Source organism: Strigops habroptila, chromosome 5, assembly GCF_004027225.2.
Source record: "Strigops habroptila isolate Jane chromosome 5, bStrHab1.2.pri, whole genome shotgun sequence".
Lineage (NCBI taxonomy): Eukaryota > Metazoa > Chordata > Aves > Psittaciformes > Psittacidae > Strigops > Strigops habroptila.
In genome coordinates, this window is record NC_044281.2 from 72,715,367 (window position 1) to 72,729,478 (window position 14,112).

At 41.5% G+C, this 14,112-nt stretch overlaps 2 protein-coding genes across 6 annotated transcripts in view; one reads left to right on the forward strand and one right to left on the reverse strand.

Annotated features, from left to right (window-relative positions):
• Nucleotides 1-411: 411 nt before the first annotated feature.
• On the reverse strand, nucleotides 412-11,878 carry ZDHHC6 (zinc finger DHHC-type palmitoyltransferase 6). Its single transcript, XM_030488673.1, has 10 exons — nucleotides 11,354-11,878; nucleotides 9,262-9,353; nucleotides 7,028-7,187; nucleotides 5,870-6,031; nucleotides 5,230-5,283; nucleotides 3,581-3,748; nucleotides 3,221-3,262; nucleotides 2,684-2,829; nucleotides 2,553-2,596; nucleotides 412-997 (listed from the first exon to the last, which is right to left on the reverse strand). The coding sequence occupies exons 1-10, from the start codon at nucleotides 11,642-11,644 to the stop codon at nucleotides 894-896; spliced, it is 1,263 nt and encodes a 420-aa protein (XP_030344533.1). The 5' UTR covers nucleotides 11,645-11,878; the 3' UTR covers nucleotides 412-893.
• The window catches only part of VTI1A (vesicle transport through interaction with t-SNAREs 1A), a 278,533-nt gene continuing 276,264 nt past the window's right edge, over nucleotides 11,844-14,112 (forward strand). For all 5 annotated transcript variants that reach the window (XM_030488676.1, XM_030488674.1, XM_030488678.1 and 2 more), the window contains exon 1: nucleotides 11,844-12,353. In XM_030488676.1, coding sequence (XP_030344536.1) covers nucleotides 12,260-12,353 — 94 coding nt within the window. In that variant the 5' untranslated portion in view covers nucleotides 11,844-12,259. The remainder of the gene's footprint in view (nucleotides 12,354-14,112) is intronic.

The following is a 14,112-nucleotide window of genomic DNA, read 5'->3' on the forward strand; positions in this document are numbered from 1 at the left end:
GTTAGGATACATTCAGAAAGCCTTCAGTTGGTGCAGGTTACTGCATCTTCAGGTCCTCTTTCTAATAACTCATAGCAGATGTTAAATAAAAATGCTTCAGGAAAGGTGTCAATCACTTAGTAGCAAATAGGCTTACAAAAATTTTTATTCTTGGCTCTATTGCTTCCTTTCACTCCAAGATGGATCAAGAACTTTAGTCTTCTGGGTACACACTCATATTTCAGAGGGAGCAGATACAGCTGGCTATATTTTTTTGACCATTAAAAGCACAGAATATTCTTACAGCAAGAGCTGCAGTCATTCTAACCTTGAAAAACACCTTATAACTCTGAAACCTTTACAACCCAGTCATTTCACGTTCCCATACGTATAAACAAGTTCTTGTAGTTCTAAGAATAATTAATCCACAAGTGAGTATGAATGTATCATTTATTTGAGGTGGACAATTCACATCATTAAAAGTCACAGGTAACAAATTTTATCTTGAATTTGAATCAGATGTTTATTTTGTAGCTTTCAGGGACAGCTTCAGAGAAAGTAAAATACAAAAGATATGTAGCACGCACCACAATCAGATGCGGTTGAGGAAAACACCTAAATCATAAACCCTCAGAATGCAATATGAAACAGCAAAAGGAAAAAAAACCCTGACTCAGGATGAAAAAGATGCATCTTGAAGGCAATCCACTGAAGGGCTTCTTCAATTATTTATTGTTAAAAAAAGTATGCAAACCATGGCACAGGCATATCCAGCCCTTTCAGCTGCGAGGAAAAGAAAACTTTGTCCTAACATATTCATTGCATAAATCTGAAGTCATACGCAGAAAATTTCAAGTAAAGGATTGTGGTCTGAAGTAAAAATTCCATTTCTTATTTAAAAAAAAATGAGAAGGCTATCTGTTTTTCTTCTCTCCATCCACTGGTTGATCCGTTTCTGAGTCATACTGGCATTTTTCCACACATTTTCTAGGGAACCAGCCTCGTTCTCTTATTGCACCTTAAGACATGAAAAGTTGCATTAACTTGGAACAAAACATGACCCACTATAGATGAAAAACACAGGACTGGAAGAGACATCAAGAAGTTACACTCAGGTTATTATATTCTCCAAGGACATCTAATCATTCCCAACATCACTGCCTGGGGATGCATCAATTCTCTCCCACTGCCTAAAATGTTTTCAGAGATCTCCAAAGTTTTCCAGTGCTCTACCTTCCTTAAGAAAAATCTTTCCTAATACCCTATATCTGAATCTTTATGACTACAATTCAAGTTCACAACTCCTCTTTCTACACATCATAGACACAGGAAGCAGCTAACAACCTTCTCCACAACAGAGTATCACACAGCTGATGACTATTTGTACATACCCTGGGCTTTCCTCTATGTCCTTTTTCTCTCCAGGCAAGCCACCCAAATTCCTCCAGCCTTCCCTTATAGGTCACATTTTCTATTACTCAGATTATTCTCGTTCTCCTCTCAACCCTTTACAGCTGATCTTCCTCTTTCTTGAGATGCAGTAGCTGCTTTTACTTGCGGCAGTATTTCAACTGAGTCTCTGCCAGTGTTGAGTAGGATGGAAAGATTACTTCATGCATCTCAGAAGCTATATGCTTTTTTCTTTCTTGGAAGTGTTGACTCATCTTAAGATTATGATTAACTGTTTTGCTCAGAAGAACTGCTACTTAATAATCAATTTTCCCATCTCGTTATAGTGCAGCTTGTTACTCTGGCTTTATTATAGCATTTTGCTATGCAGTCCTGACAAACCTTATCCTATTTTTGAAGCCTAGTTCTCCCAAATGCCAATGTTATTTTGAACTCTAATCTAGCCTCTCAGTATATACTCAGAGAACAGAAGGCTCAGGGCGGACCTTACTGCTCTCTCTACAACTACCTGAAAGGAGGCTGTAGTGAGATGGGTATCGGTCTCTTCTCCCAAGTAACAAGTGATAGGACCAGAGAAAATGGCCTCAAGTTGCATCAGGAGTGGTTTAGACTGAATATTAGGAACAATTTCTTTGCTGAGAGGGTAATGAGGTATTGCAACAGGCTTCCCAGGGAAGTGGCAGAATCACCATCCCTGAAAGTGTTCACAAGTCATGCAGATGAGGCCCTCAGTGACATGGTTTAGTGGTGATCTTGGCAGTCCTGGGGTAATGGTTGGACTTGATGATCTTAAAGGTTTTTTCCAACCTAGTTGATTCTATGATTCTATGAGGTGTTTAGATAGGAAATCTCAATGCGTTTAAGAAAGTCTACTATTTAAATATCAAAACAAGAAATAATCATTAACCTCATTAACAGTCTAAAAATCTTTTTCTTCAATATGTAGAAGTGTCTCGCTTCCCACTCAACCTTCAATAAACTTCAAGACTGGCAAGTCTACTAGATACAAAAACTGCGGATGTGGTCTTAGAAACTAGTGCCAGTAAGGTCAGTCATTATACCTTTTGAGAACTGAACATGTAATATTGTCCACATTTCTAGACAACTATAACAGTGACTTGTAATTTTCAACAGAAAAAGGGAAAATAACTGCTTCATAATACCATCAGCAGCTGAGTCGAGAATCTTCTCACCATACATCCAGTGGCTGCGAAGAAAGCGTAATAGGTAATTAGATGCCAGAACTCATCTCAGTATTTCTTTTAACCAAACATAAAGGTGTGGAGCCACTAACTTTAAGCCTCTTGTGGCTAAAATCAGATCCCCTTTACTCAGTGCAATTCTAGGTTCTTCAGAACATGGTGTTGTGAATAATGTTTTAACACCTTTAGTCACAGGGCAGCAGACACCACTGTAATCTTCTATTGCTCGATACCGCACCTACAAATTTGAACACAACACGGCAATCTATTATTATAAGCAGTTATGGCCTTGCTGACAGTTTCATACCAAGAAAGTCAATTCAAGCATACTGTTAGATATGAACATAATGACAATGGCTGTCAAAGGGTCTCTAAATTTTTAATTAACTGCTTAATAATGAAGCAGTGTCACCTTTATTATCATGTTTATTGCCACCTAAGGAGCAAATGCAAAGAAAGCTAAATGCTAAGTTTAGTTCAGCAGAGGTTGCAGCATATTTTTTGTGTGGAAACACAAAGCCTTTATTTAATTGCTAAGTTTAAAGTAAAGAAATTGTTTCAGCAATTACTTACATTTATTTATACCGATATCTCAAAGTCATTTCAGATCAAACTTCACAAATACTTACGCTTCTTACTCGCTTGTCTGCTTTCTGTTTCAGTTGCTCTATCTATAAATGATTACAAATAGAAATTTAGGCAGTGTTTATTTTAAGAGGACTTGTGTATTCAACACAAAATGAAGTCAGGCATTGAAACCATTCAACAAACACAGGAAGTATCATTAGCATTTAAAAGCATTCACAAAAGCGTAACTTTTTAGTCTATCAAAAATAGGAGAACATATGACAGAACTCTTGTTTCATAAATATATGTATTACTAGTCAGCCTATTTTGGCTACTTAAAACACTGGTATATTACTGTAAGGGAAACCAGGCAATTGGATACTGGGGAGGGTTAACTTGAGATATCATTGCATCTCAATTACCGTCAAACTGTATTGATGACAGCCATCTCTTACTGGCCAATCCAGGCCATCTCCCTCAGGAATCCCAGACCATGTAAACACTTGCTTGAAGTTCTTCCATTTACTTCCCATGTCATAGGGAAAAATAAAGGTCTCACCCGTTTGGTAGTACTGGATTCTGTCTTTGGCCTGGAAAGTAATTAAGAAATACAGTACACAAAAACATACCCCACAAACTGCAATTGAGCAGTAAATATTAAGAAGGCTGGGTCATAAGTCCTGTATGGGTCTATGAGACCCAAAGGCAAACATTCTGAAGCAAGAGCAGGAAATTCCTGCTATACTAACCCAGGCTTTTAAAACTACTTACAACAATCAGCATTTTGAATGCCTGGTTTGGGTCATCCCCCTCATTTACTTGTTAACAGAAGAATCAACTGGCTACACTCTGGTTTTATTTTATGGCTTTTTTCAAGAACTGATGCCTGATGCCTGACCATTTCTCAGTTACATACAAAGACTTTCACAGCTCATGATTCTATGATTAACCATGGTGAGAATAATTCAATATTGGTAGTGTCTATTTCACCTCTAAGAATTGTGAATACAGGAATGCTTTGAATCTTCCACAATCTGCAGCCATGAACCTTTCATTCTCTCAGTAACAATGACATCTAGTGGAGCAGCCACAGAAGAGTTTGTCCTATGTTGCAATAATGTAATTTTTATTAAACACTAATGTATTACAGTGTGTGTTCAGTTTTCAGAAGGGACATATTAGCAGCCTGTATTTTACAACAAAAAATATTAAGGTATGATTCCAAATTCTACTATATAGTTGTAACAGGATTTTCTTTCATTTATATTCCATCGTCCTATTATTCAAAGGTCTAATAGGACTAAGATCCAGCTAAGCTAGATTCCGTGCGAAGAGAAAGCATTACAATACTTAGGGACTTACATACAGTCAAGATCCTAATGCTAATTTTGACACAGAATAAAAGAAAGATAAGGTAATAATGAAATGTTTGTGGTCTTATACAAAATAACCTGGTTGCACTGAACTAGTTTCTAAACACTGAGCCAGTTTTGCTTCATCTAAAGTTAGCTTCTGCTTGGCTATATTTCTTCTGAAAAATCTTGAGAAAATCTCTATAAAGATAGGGAAATCAAAGAGAAATTTAGAGGAGAAAAAACTAGGTTTCATTATCTTCCAGTACTTCTTTGAAATCAAGGAAAATCATTCCAAGCTTAATCAGAGAAGTAGGAAAAAAGGAAAATCATGAGGCCAAACACACCACCTAGAGTGGGGAAGTGGACAATTAAAGTCAGAGACAGGCATAGTGAGAAGCAAAGACAACTCAAGTTTCAGCTGAAAACACCCACATATTCCAAGTACATAAGCAAAGTCTCTTAAAAGTAAATATTTTATTATGCTCAGACCAATTCCCCCAAACAAAAAAGAGAAATCTATGCAGTTAAATGATTTCTCATCTATTTCAAAGAATTTCAGAGACAGTAAAGGAAAAGCCGGTTGCAGGTGTTAAGTCAGCAGTGAATTGAAATGACACCTTTGGTTTAAACCCAGAGGAGGTGAAACAAGAAATCGACAACTATGAAGAATAAAATTTGTAACAATACAGCAGAAGAATACTGTAATAAAAGCTTACCTTTTCTTCAATCCAGGACTCGATTGAAGTTTTATTTGTCAAAATGACTTTCATCTAAAATAAAAATGTTAGGTGAAATTAGCGTTGATTTTCTGCAGAAATATATCAGCTAGGCAAAAAAACCCCTTCATTTAACAAACTGAATTTGCTTTAAAGAACAAATCAACTTTTATAGGCTTAAAAACATTCAAAATTAAGATCCAGCACAGATACATGCTAATGCTATCCTCTAAAACTATACACTCAGTATCACACAGTATTTCAGTTTATGCTGAAAATGCATACTTTTATTTCCTTCCAAAGATCTCAAACTTTTGAAGTAATACATCAGGCATGTTTATACCTATCCTCAGGGATAGGGGCATGTACTCCTGAAATACCAAGTATTTTGTCTTTTAGAGACAGTTTATAAAGCCTATCTTACGTTTTCTTAATGCATTAGATTTGCACCTCTAAGTTCTCCCACAAAAAATAACTGTGGTACAACATAGGAACTGTGACAAAGCAACACAAACCTCTGGACACAGCAACATAAGCTCTAAGCAGCTGCTCCCATCTCAATTCCAAATTCTGTTTCTGCTCCACAAGCAGCCAAAACTTACAGCTTTTAACTTCTTTGTAACAGAAGCCATAAACTTACCTGGATAATAAACAGCATACCAACAGCAATAGTTGTTCCTAATGCCAGTCCTAAGGCAAATAAAGATGCAGCAAATGCAGACAGTCCAAAGGGAATAATGGGTCGAGGGTCTCTTTTGGCTGCACTCATGTCAATCTTTACAGAACTCCACCCAAAAGATATCTGCAAAGGGAAAGCATCATTCAGGTCTAGGACATTTCGACTGCTGAAACAAAACAAGTTGACAATAAAAAAATCTGGCTCTGAAGTATCCAACTTCAAACATTTTACAATGCAAATGGAGTAATTAAAAAGAAAAAATTATTCAGAAGACTTCTCTTCTTCAGAAATACATTCTTTGCTAGATGTGGAACTTCTCTAGATGGAAAACGAATCAAAACCGCCATCTTGCAAGCTCCACAAGTTAGGCACAAAATAAAAAAAAAAATCTGGACTTTGCACAGCAACAAAAACGCATTCACCAGTTTCAGATAGATAGAATATATTCGCATAACACAGTACCCATTTTCAATAGAAACTCTACAGGTTTTCCCTTAAAAGCTTTTGGAGATAACAGTTCCCCAGCATTATTGCTCTGCAAATACAGCACACAGCCTTCACCTGTTACACTCAGTAGATATTTTCAAGCTCTTCATTGCAACCACAAAGGCTGAAATCAAAGTTCATAATCTTAACCATGGATCTGAGATAAGGGATGTATTCCAGAACAAGCTTTGCTCATTGTTGCTGCACTTAAATTTTTCCATTTAAAAACAAATCCAACATAATTTATTTTTAGTTCCATAACTAATGTACTTTTTTCTTTCCCCTTGAAGAACTGAATACAATTCTAAAAAAGTGGCAAGCAAAAGAAAATAAATAGCATCTAACTTGTCTGCTGGAAATAAATAGCAGCTAGTTTCTGTGCCAGCCAAAACACAGCCTGTCTCTCTCCATATAAAGTGCTACTCAGAAACTGTCTTCAGTTTCTAGAAAACTCCCAGTGATTAAGACAAGCAACTTCTCACAGGCGGAGAGTAGAACTCAGAGTATATATTGAAAGATTAACAAGGAATTCCACATGCTGCTTCTCAGGAAACCAAATTGTCTCATACTTCCAGAAATAAATTACCCATCTGACTTAAATAATATTTTAAACATTTAATTATGTTTTCTTACTCTGTTGTAAAGCTGAGTGTACATAGTCATAACAAATATGAAAGAAGCATGAATGCATCCAAGTGGAGCTAAGAGGAGAAACAGAGTGAAAGATGCGTGATTCTGGTACCCACAACAGTTGTTGATCCAAGGACAGTGGTGATCCATCTTCATGACACATCTGTGAATAATAAATATTGATTAATATAAAGGACATTTATGATGTTTTTCAAAAAGCTCATAGAAAGAGACAGCTAACTTTCTAGTACTCAACCTTTATTCATTCATTTAAACCCACCAATTTCTGACAGATTAACACAGTAACTTCTTTTTTTGTTGCTATTCAGAATGGTATTTCATGTTGTAGAGTGAAAGCAAGCAAACCAAGAAGTGCCCCCCAGGTCCTACCATCCCTTAATGATCCCTCCTCCCCTTTGCTCAAATTTGGTAGTTGCGAATAAACACCATATTCCAGAGCCAGGAGACAGAGGCCTAGAATGGATTCTGTAAGAACTGTCAACACAATAATTAGGCACTACTGTTATTACCATTTCTTTTTAAATAAGCACACCAGGAAAATGAATGAAATACCAGATCCCCTGTGAACTACTCGCAGAAAGAACATACAAAGATTGACAAAATGAAGTGAATTTCTTTTCAGTAGACCCTCAGAAAGCTTTATCAATTGCTATGTATTGATGTCACACCACTGTAAGACCTTTTCAGATACCTTTTAACAAGCATAAATAACTTAGAGACACTCTTGTATTCAACATAAAGCTGGTTATATTTCTGCAGTTTACAGGTGCAAAAAACCCACCTGATAATCCACATTCCAAATTGCATTGATTTAACTTCACAAGTTTAAAAGTCACCAATTATAATGTTGCAATTCATCTGCACCAAATCTAACTGATAAACAAAGGATTGAATTGCACAAATATCCAGCTCCTCTGAAAATAAAAGTTGTTTTAGAACTACTGACCTCATTATCTTTTACGCTATTCCATTCCCAATAGGAAGTTCAGTTTCTCCCTTTTAAGAATTAATTACTCTTTGTTAATACATGCTCAACTGCCACTGTACAATTTCTCGAACATGCAATCATAACTATAAGCACAAGTGTTTCTGAGGAAGTTGCTAGGTCTCAGCTAGAAACCTGACCCCATTCAGGTGGGCCATTCATACACTGAAACTTGCCATAGCACAGAATACTTTCAGCAATGGTTTAAGTTACCTACTTCATTGCAACAGGCTGGAAATACATGTGCAATGAGCTACTTTGGCCACAGTTGAGGGGGCAGAAAATTCTTAAAGCATATCGTCAAAATGATTTGGAGAATGTGCTGCAGCATCTTCTGCTTTATTTGACGAGAGAAATTATTTAAGAACCTGCTTTTGCAAAGACAATCATCAGGATACGCTGCCATTTTCTACACAGTCCTCAGTGTAACTCTGTCACTCTAGGAAAAGAGTCTAATTTTAAATCTTGAGATGACACAGCCAAATTACAGCACTGCTCTACAGTTTCAGTCTCTGCTTCCCAAAAGCACACTAACTGCACATCCTGGTGTTTATAGAAATAACAAATGAACACGCATGTTCTAATATCCTCTTACCATGTTCTCTAATGTTATTATGTTCTCTAATAGTCCTTCAGAGGAGGACCTGCCCAGTAAACCCAGGATAAATGCAACTACAGCTTGGACTGTAGACAGTTGAAGTGGCTTGTTTTTTTCAAGCCGCACCAAATTCCAGTGCAGCTATTTATAATAAAAGCACCCTTCACCAAAACAACACTTTAGCAAAGAGTAAAGAACAGTCCAAAATTTCCACTCAAATCAATGTTTAACTCCCATTGGGAAAGATGATAGAATAGGCTTTTCTACTCCCTGAGCAAGGTGAACGTTTAGACTCGTAACTTACAAAGGACTTTTTAAGTAACTGTTTACACAGGGTCACTTTCCTGAAACAGTACTGCAATGTTTTATTAATACTATCGAGAAGTTCTTAAGAGGAAATGATTTCAAGCTAAAAAGAAAATGTTAAAGGCAGATTTATATATTAAACTAAAACACAGTAAAACCGTACAGAAACCATGCAACTACAAAGTGGAAATATTTGAAACAGGAGTAGTGTTCATACAGTAAAAGTGCACAAGACAAGACTTGGAAGAACAAATTATATTAATAGCTCATCATTAGATTTGAACTGCTTTAATATGGACTTAAAACAATTTTAAAGAAAGACAGTACCTGTTACACTTTCGACAGTGGTGTGAACGTGGTGCCTTATAAGACTGACACACTTTACAGTATTGGAGATACATGCAATCCTGAGATTTTTCCTTTAAACAGAAGAATAGACGTGTTAGATGTATACATAATTCTACTGGCAATACATATCTTGACACTTTCCTAACCTAAGCATCTTTGCTTTCTTCTGGCAGGGTGTGTTTCATAACCCAACCCTATTTAATAGTAGGTGATGAAGAAATTAAAAACCAAAATGAAATAACGTCTTGGCTATCGACACAGCCATCTCCCACTGTTGAAAGTGCTGATTGCTACAAGAAATAAACAGTTCTTTCATCAGGAAGAGCGTACAAGCAGGGTTTCAGAGTGAAGTTCCGGGAGTAAAGAAAAAAAAGCATGAGGCCTTCGCAATTTTTAAAAAACAGCTTCTGTACCTTGTCTCTCCATTTTATGCCATGAGCCAATCTGGGCTTACTACCAAGATGCGGTACCAGTAAGCATTAATGTTCAGCCATGGTTGACGAGAAGCCTGGCAGGGCCTGGCAATGTGCACTGGCAGCCCAGAAAGCCAACCGTATGCTGGGCTGTATCAAAAGGAGCATGACTAGCAGGTCGAGGGAAATGATTCTGCCCCTCTACTCCACTCTCATGAGACCCTACCTGGAGTACTGCATTCAGCTCTGGGGCCTCCAAGATACAAAGGATGTGGACCTGCTGGAGTGAGTCCAAAGGAGGTTGCAAAGATGATCAGAGGGCTGGAGCACCTCTCCTAGGAAGATAGGCTGGGCTTTTTCAGCCTGGAGAAGAGAAGGCTCTGGGAATACCTTATAACAGTCCTCCCATAACTAAAGGGGGCCTACAAGAAACTTGGAGAGGGACCTTTTACTAGGGCACGTAGGAATAGGACAAGGGGAAACGGCTTTAAACTGAAAAAGAGTAGATTTAGATTAGACATTAGGAAGAAGTTCTTACCTGTGAGGGTGGCACAGGTTGCTCAGAGAAGCTGTGGCTGCCCCATCCCTGGCAGTGTTCAAGGCCAGGCTGGGCACGGCTTGGAGCAACCTGCTCTAGTGGAAGGTGTCCCTGCCCGTGGCAGGGGGTTGGAACTGGATGAGCTTTAAGGTCTCTTCCGACCCAAATCATTCTATGATTCTAACTAGATCGTATTTGTCGCCTGTCTCTCTTACACACACCCATAAGCCAAGTACAGCAAAACGACAGACTGGGAGACTTGTACATAGCAAGTAGTAATACTGGCCAAAATCTTCTGTTTACAAAGTGGAATGCTCAGTTATTCTGCTAGATGACCTCAGGATCCTCCTCTCACTAGACTCTGTCCTGAGAAATATTCCACAAATAGAAATGCGATTATTACTAACCTTCATATCGTGCCACTAGACCACAAACTCTCATTAGATACTGAACCTTGGACCACAAGCTCTCTTTAGATACTGAACCTTTATCAGTAGGTCCTTCACTACTACTCGTCCAAGAGATTACTAGGGCAAAGAAAATGGAAATTTCTACTTAACTTACAATACTGTGTTGAACATAAGATAAATATATACTTTTCTGGCTCACATAAAAAAAAAACTTGCTCAGTAAAGGTCTTCTAATCCTTGTTACTAGTAGCAAAGTCTTCAGTGTCAACAGGAGCGTGCAGATAACCTTGAGGCTCTCATTGCTGGGTAGCAATACTTGTTTCCTGTTGTTTTGGTTTGAGAAGCAGCTATAAAACTTAACGTTTCCTGCCAATAAAAAGACGGTACCATTCTGCCCCAGATCACTGTAACTGATGGAACAGGGAAGGGACGGATGGAGCTGGAGCACACTGGACACGGTGTAAGCAGCAGCGGAGGGGCAGAAAGTGAAGATGTTGAAACGAGATAAGGAAGGAGCAAGGAGTGGCCCGAGGGGTTGGCTGCATTCCTCAAAGAGAACTGGGAAACGGCGGCATCAAAAGACCAGCGACTTGTACCGCCTCCCTGACCCCTGCACACCGCCCCTTCAGCAGGGCCGGCCCCGGCACAAGGGCAGACCCGTCGGTCTCCCACACCCGCCCCGGGAGGAGCGATCGAAAACCAGCACTCACCGGCGTCCACCCCAGCGGGACGTACCCCGGGCCGACAAACATGGCGCTGAAGTAGTTGTAGAGGATCATGACGGTCCAGTTGAGGAGCATGATGAAGTTGACGCTTCCTCCGGCGGTATCCAGGGGCCAGTACCACAGCGCGGCGTCCGCCATGGCGGTGGCGGAGCACACGGCCACCACAGCCAGGGCCACCAGCGGTCCCCAGTGGCACAACCGCCGCGCCCGGCTTAGCCCTCCCGGCCCGTCCATGGCCGCTACCGGCGCCCGGCCCAACCCTCCCGGCCCGTTCATGGTCGCTACCGCCGCCCGCCCGCTGCTCCTGCTGCTGCCGCCCCACCGCCACCTCCACGCATGGCTCCCGCCGCGCTCAGCCCCGCCGGCAGCCGAGACAGAGAAAGCGCCGTGAGGAAGGGGAAAGGGAAGAGGAGGCGTCGCGGCCCGCCGGGGCTCGGCCCCGCCCCGCAGCCCGGGGAGCGGAGCCCGCGCTCGCCTCCGCCCGCCGGCGCCTTCGGGTCCGCCCCCCGACGGTCCGATGGCAATAGGATCCCGACGGGAAATAGCGTCCCACCGGTCGCGCCGTAGCCTCGTCGCTCCGCTCTGCCCCGCCCCAGGCCCACGAGGTCCTGGGTTGGAGGGTGTGAGCGGGCTACCGCCGCGCCTGAGGCTGCGGTTCGAGCCTGCAAGCGAAGGTGTGGCGGGGCGGCAGCGGGGAGCTGGACCGCGTTGGTTAAAACACCTGAGCGGGGACGGAGAGTTCCGGCGGAACGCGTGGCTAGGCGCCCGGCGGCGGGGGGGACGCCTTTGCGGGTAGCAGAACGCGGAAGCAGCTCGGCGCGGAGTGGCGGAGCTGAGCGCAGGGTGTCCGCGGAGCACAGCGGGGCCGCGGCCTCCCCTGGCGCCGCCGCCATGTCCTCCGATTTCGAGAGCTACGAGCAGGACTTCGCGGTGCTGACGGCCGAGATCACGGGCAGGATCGGGAAGGTGCCCAAGCTGGTAGGAGGTAAGCGGCGGGCGACCGAGGCGGGGTTGGGGAGGGGGGCTGCTTGCCTGGCGCCGCGCAGGGGCCATGGTCTCCCGGCGCTGCTCGCCGCCCTCACGGCTCTCGCCCCGCAGCCGCGTCCTTCTCGTCTGCGAGAGCCTCTCCGTCTCCCGGAGCCTCCAGCTTCCCAGCGGCAAGCGCTCGGCATGGTGGCGGGAGGTGTTGCTGTGTTTTAGCGTGTCTGTCTCTGCGTCTCGTCAACCGACTGTGTTTTCTTGCTCCTTACACAGCAGAGGCAGGATTCGTCTCCCCGGTCCGGGTGCACGTCTGTTCGAGCAGCGAGTTATCTCGTGAAATGTATTGCGATTAACCTGACGGAATATTGTTTGCTGTAAGGATTAGTCCTTGTTCTTCTGACTTGTCGTGGGGCCGTACAAAGTTACTCCAGCGCAGCTGAAGGGCTGAGCAGAGCAGGGGTCACAGCTGGGCGGGTGTTTACCAGCAGTGCTACTGAATGCCTTCCGTTGTGATGATGCCACAACATCAGTAATGGAAATGAAGTCTTTCTCCTGTAGCATAGACAGAATTGGTGCGTGATTTAATCCAAATCTCTGTTTTTGCTGCCTAGTGTTAGAACATTTGATTTGGGTAATTGTGGTGACTCACAAGTAGGGGAACATTCAAAGAAATCAGTGCTTGTTTACTTTAATGTGTTTGTCAATAGCCTGCAGCATTCATGGTTGATTCATGGTGTATCCCTGTAGTAGAGACAATAATGCTGTAAGAGTGTTAGGGTAGAAAGCTTAAAGTTATAATCTCTTTACTCAGCCCAGCTGGATCTTGTAGTGCATACGAATCAGTGCCTTAGTATAGGGTTCCTAGTAGGAGACAGAGGGAAGCTGAAACTAGTGGTTTTCTCATCTGTCCCTCTTGCAGCTCAGCTTAATGCCTTTTCTGTTCCCACCTCATTAAATATTTCAGTCTCTACTTCCTATACAAGTTTCCCAAAGCTTTAAGATACTTGAATTATAGGAGTGGATATCATTTAAGAAGGAAGTAAAAACACGCTAATGGTATACATTTCCATATGACTAAAGGAAAAAATATCATGCATCCAGGACCAAAGAATAACATCCTACTTTTAGAGTAGGAAATGTGTCACAAAGTAGTGACTCCAAACAGGATTTGGGGTAGGTGGTTAGCTAAAACATATCTCAGTGCAATGTTAATTCAGGTCTCCAAAATATATCTGAAATGAATAAACAGGGATTTGAGAAAATATCTGATTCTGAAAGGTTATGTCCAATTATAATCTTAGCAAGTTAGAAAGTCTTCCGATAAATTGGTGTTCAGTGACCAATCACAGACATGATTAGCAGAGAGGAAACTGCCTTTTCTTTGGCTTAACAAAGCTGTTTTGCTGTTGAGCTTAACGAAAAGGACATGGGCAGATGATTCAGTCACAGTATGTGGGTACTTGGAGGTAGAAAGCTTTTTCTGTTTTGTAATGGAGACTTACAAAATTAGAAGGAGGAGATACAGAGAGTTCCTGTGATTGAAATTGAGAACCGATATAATTTAGTCTGCTCAGAAATGATATTTAACCTGTAAATAGCCACTAGAACAATTTGCGGAGAGAATGCAGTGAATCCTTCAGTAATGTAAAGTATCTAACCAAGGCAGTATTTGCCACTGTCTCACAAAGGGTTGTTCACTTTTTAAATAGCAATTTAAGGACCACTTAAATTTGTAGGAACAGGGAAACATCATAAATACATTA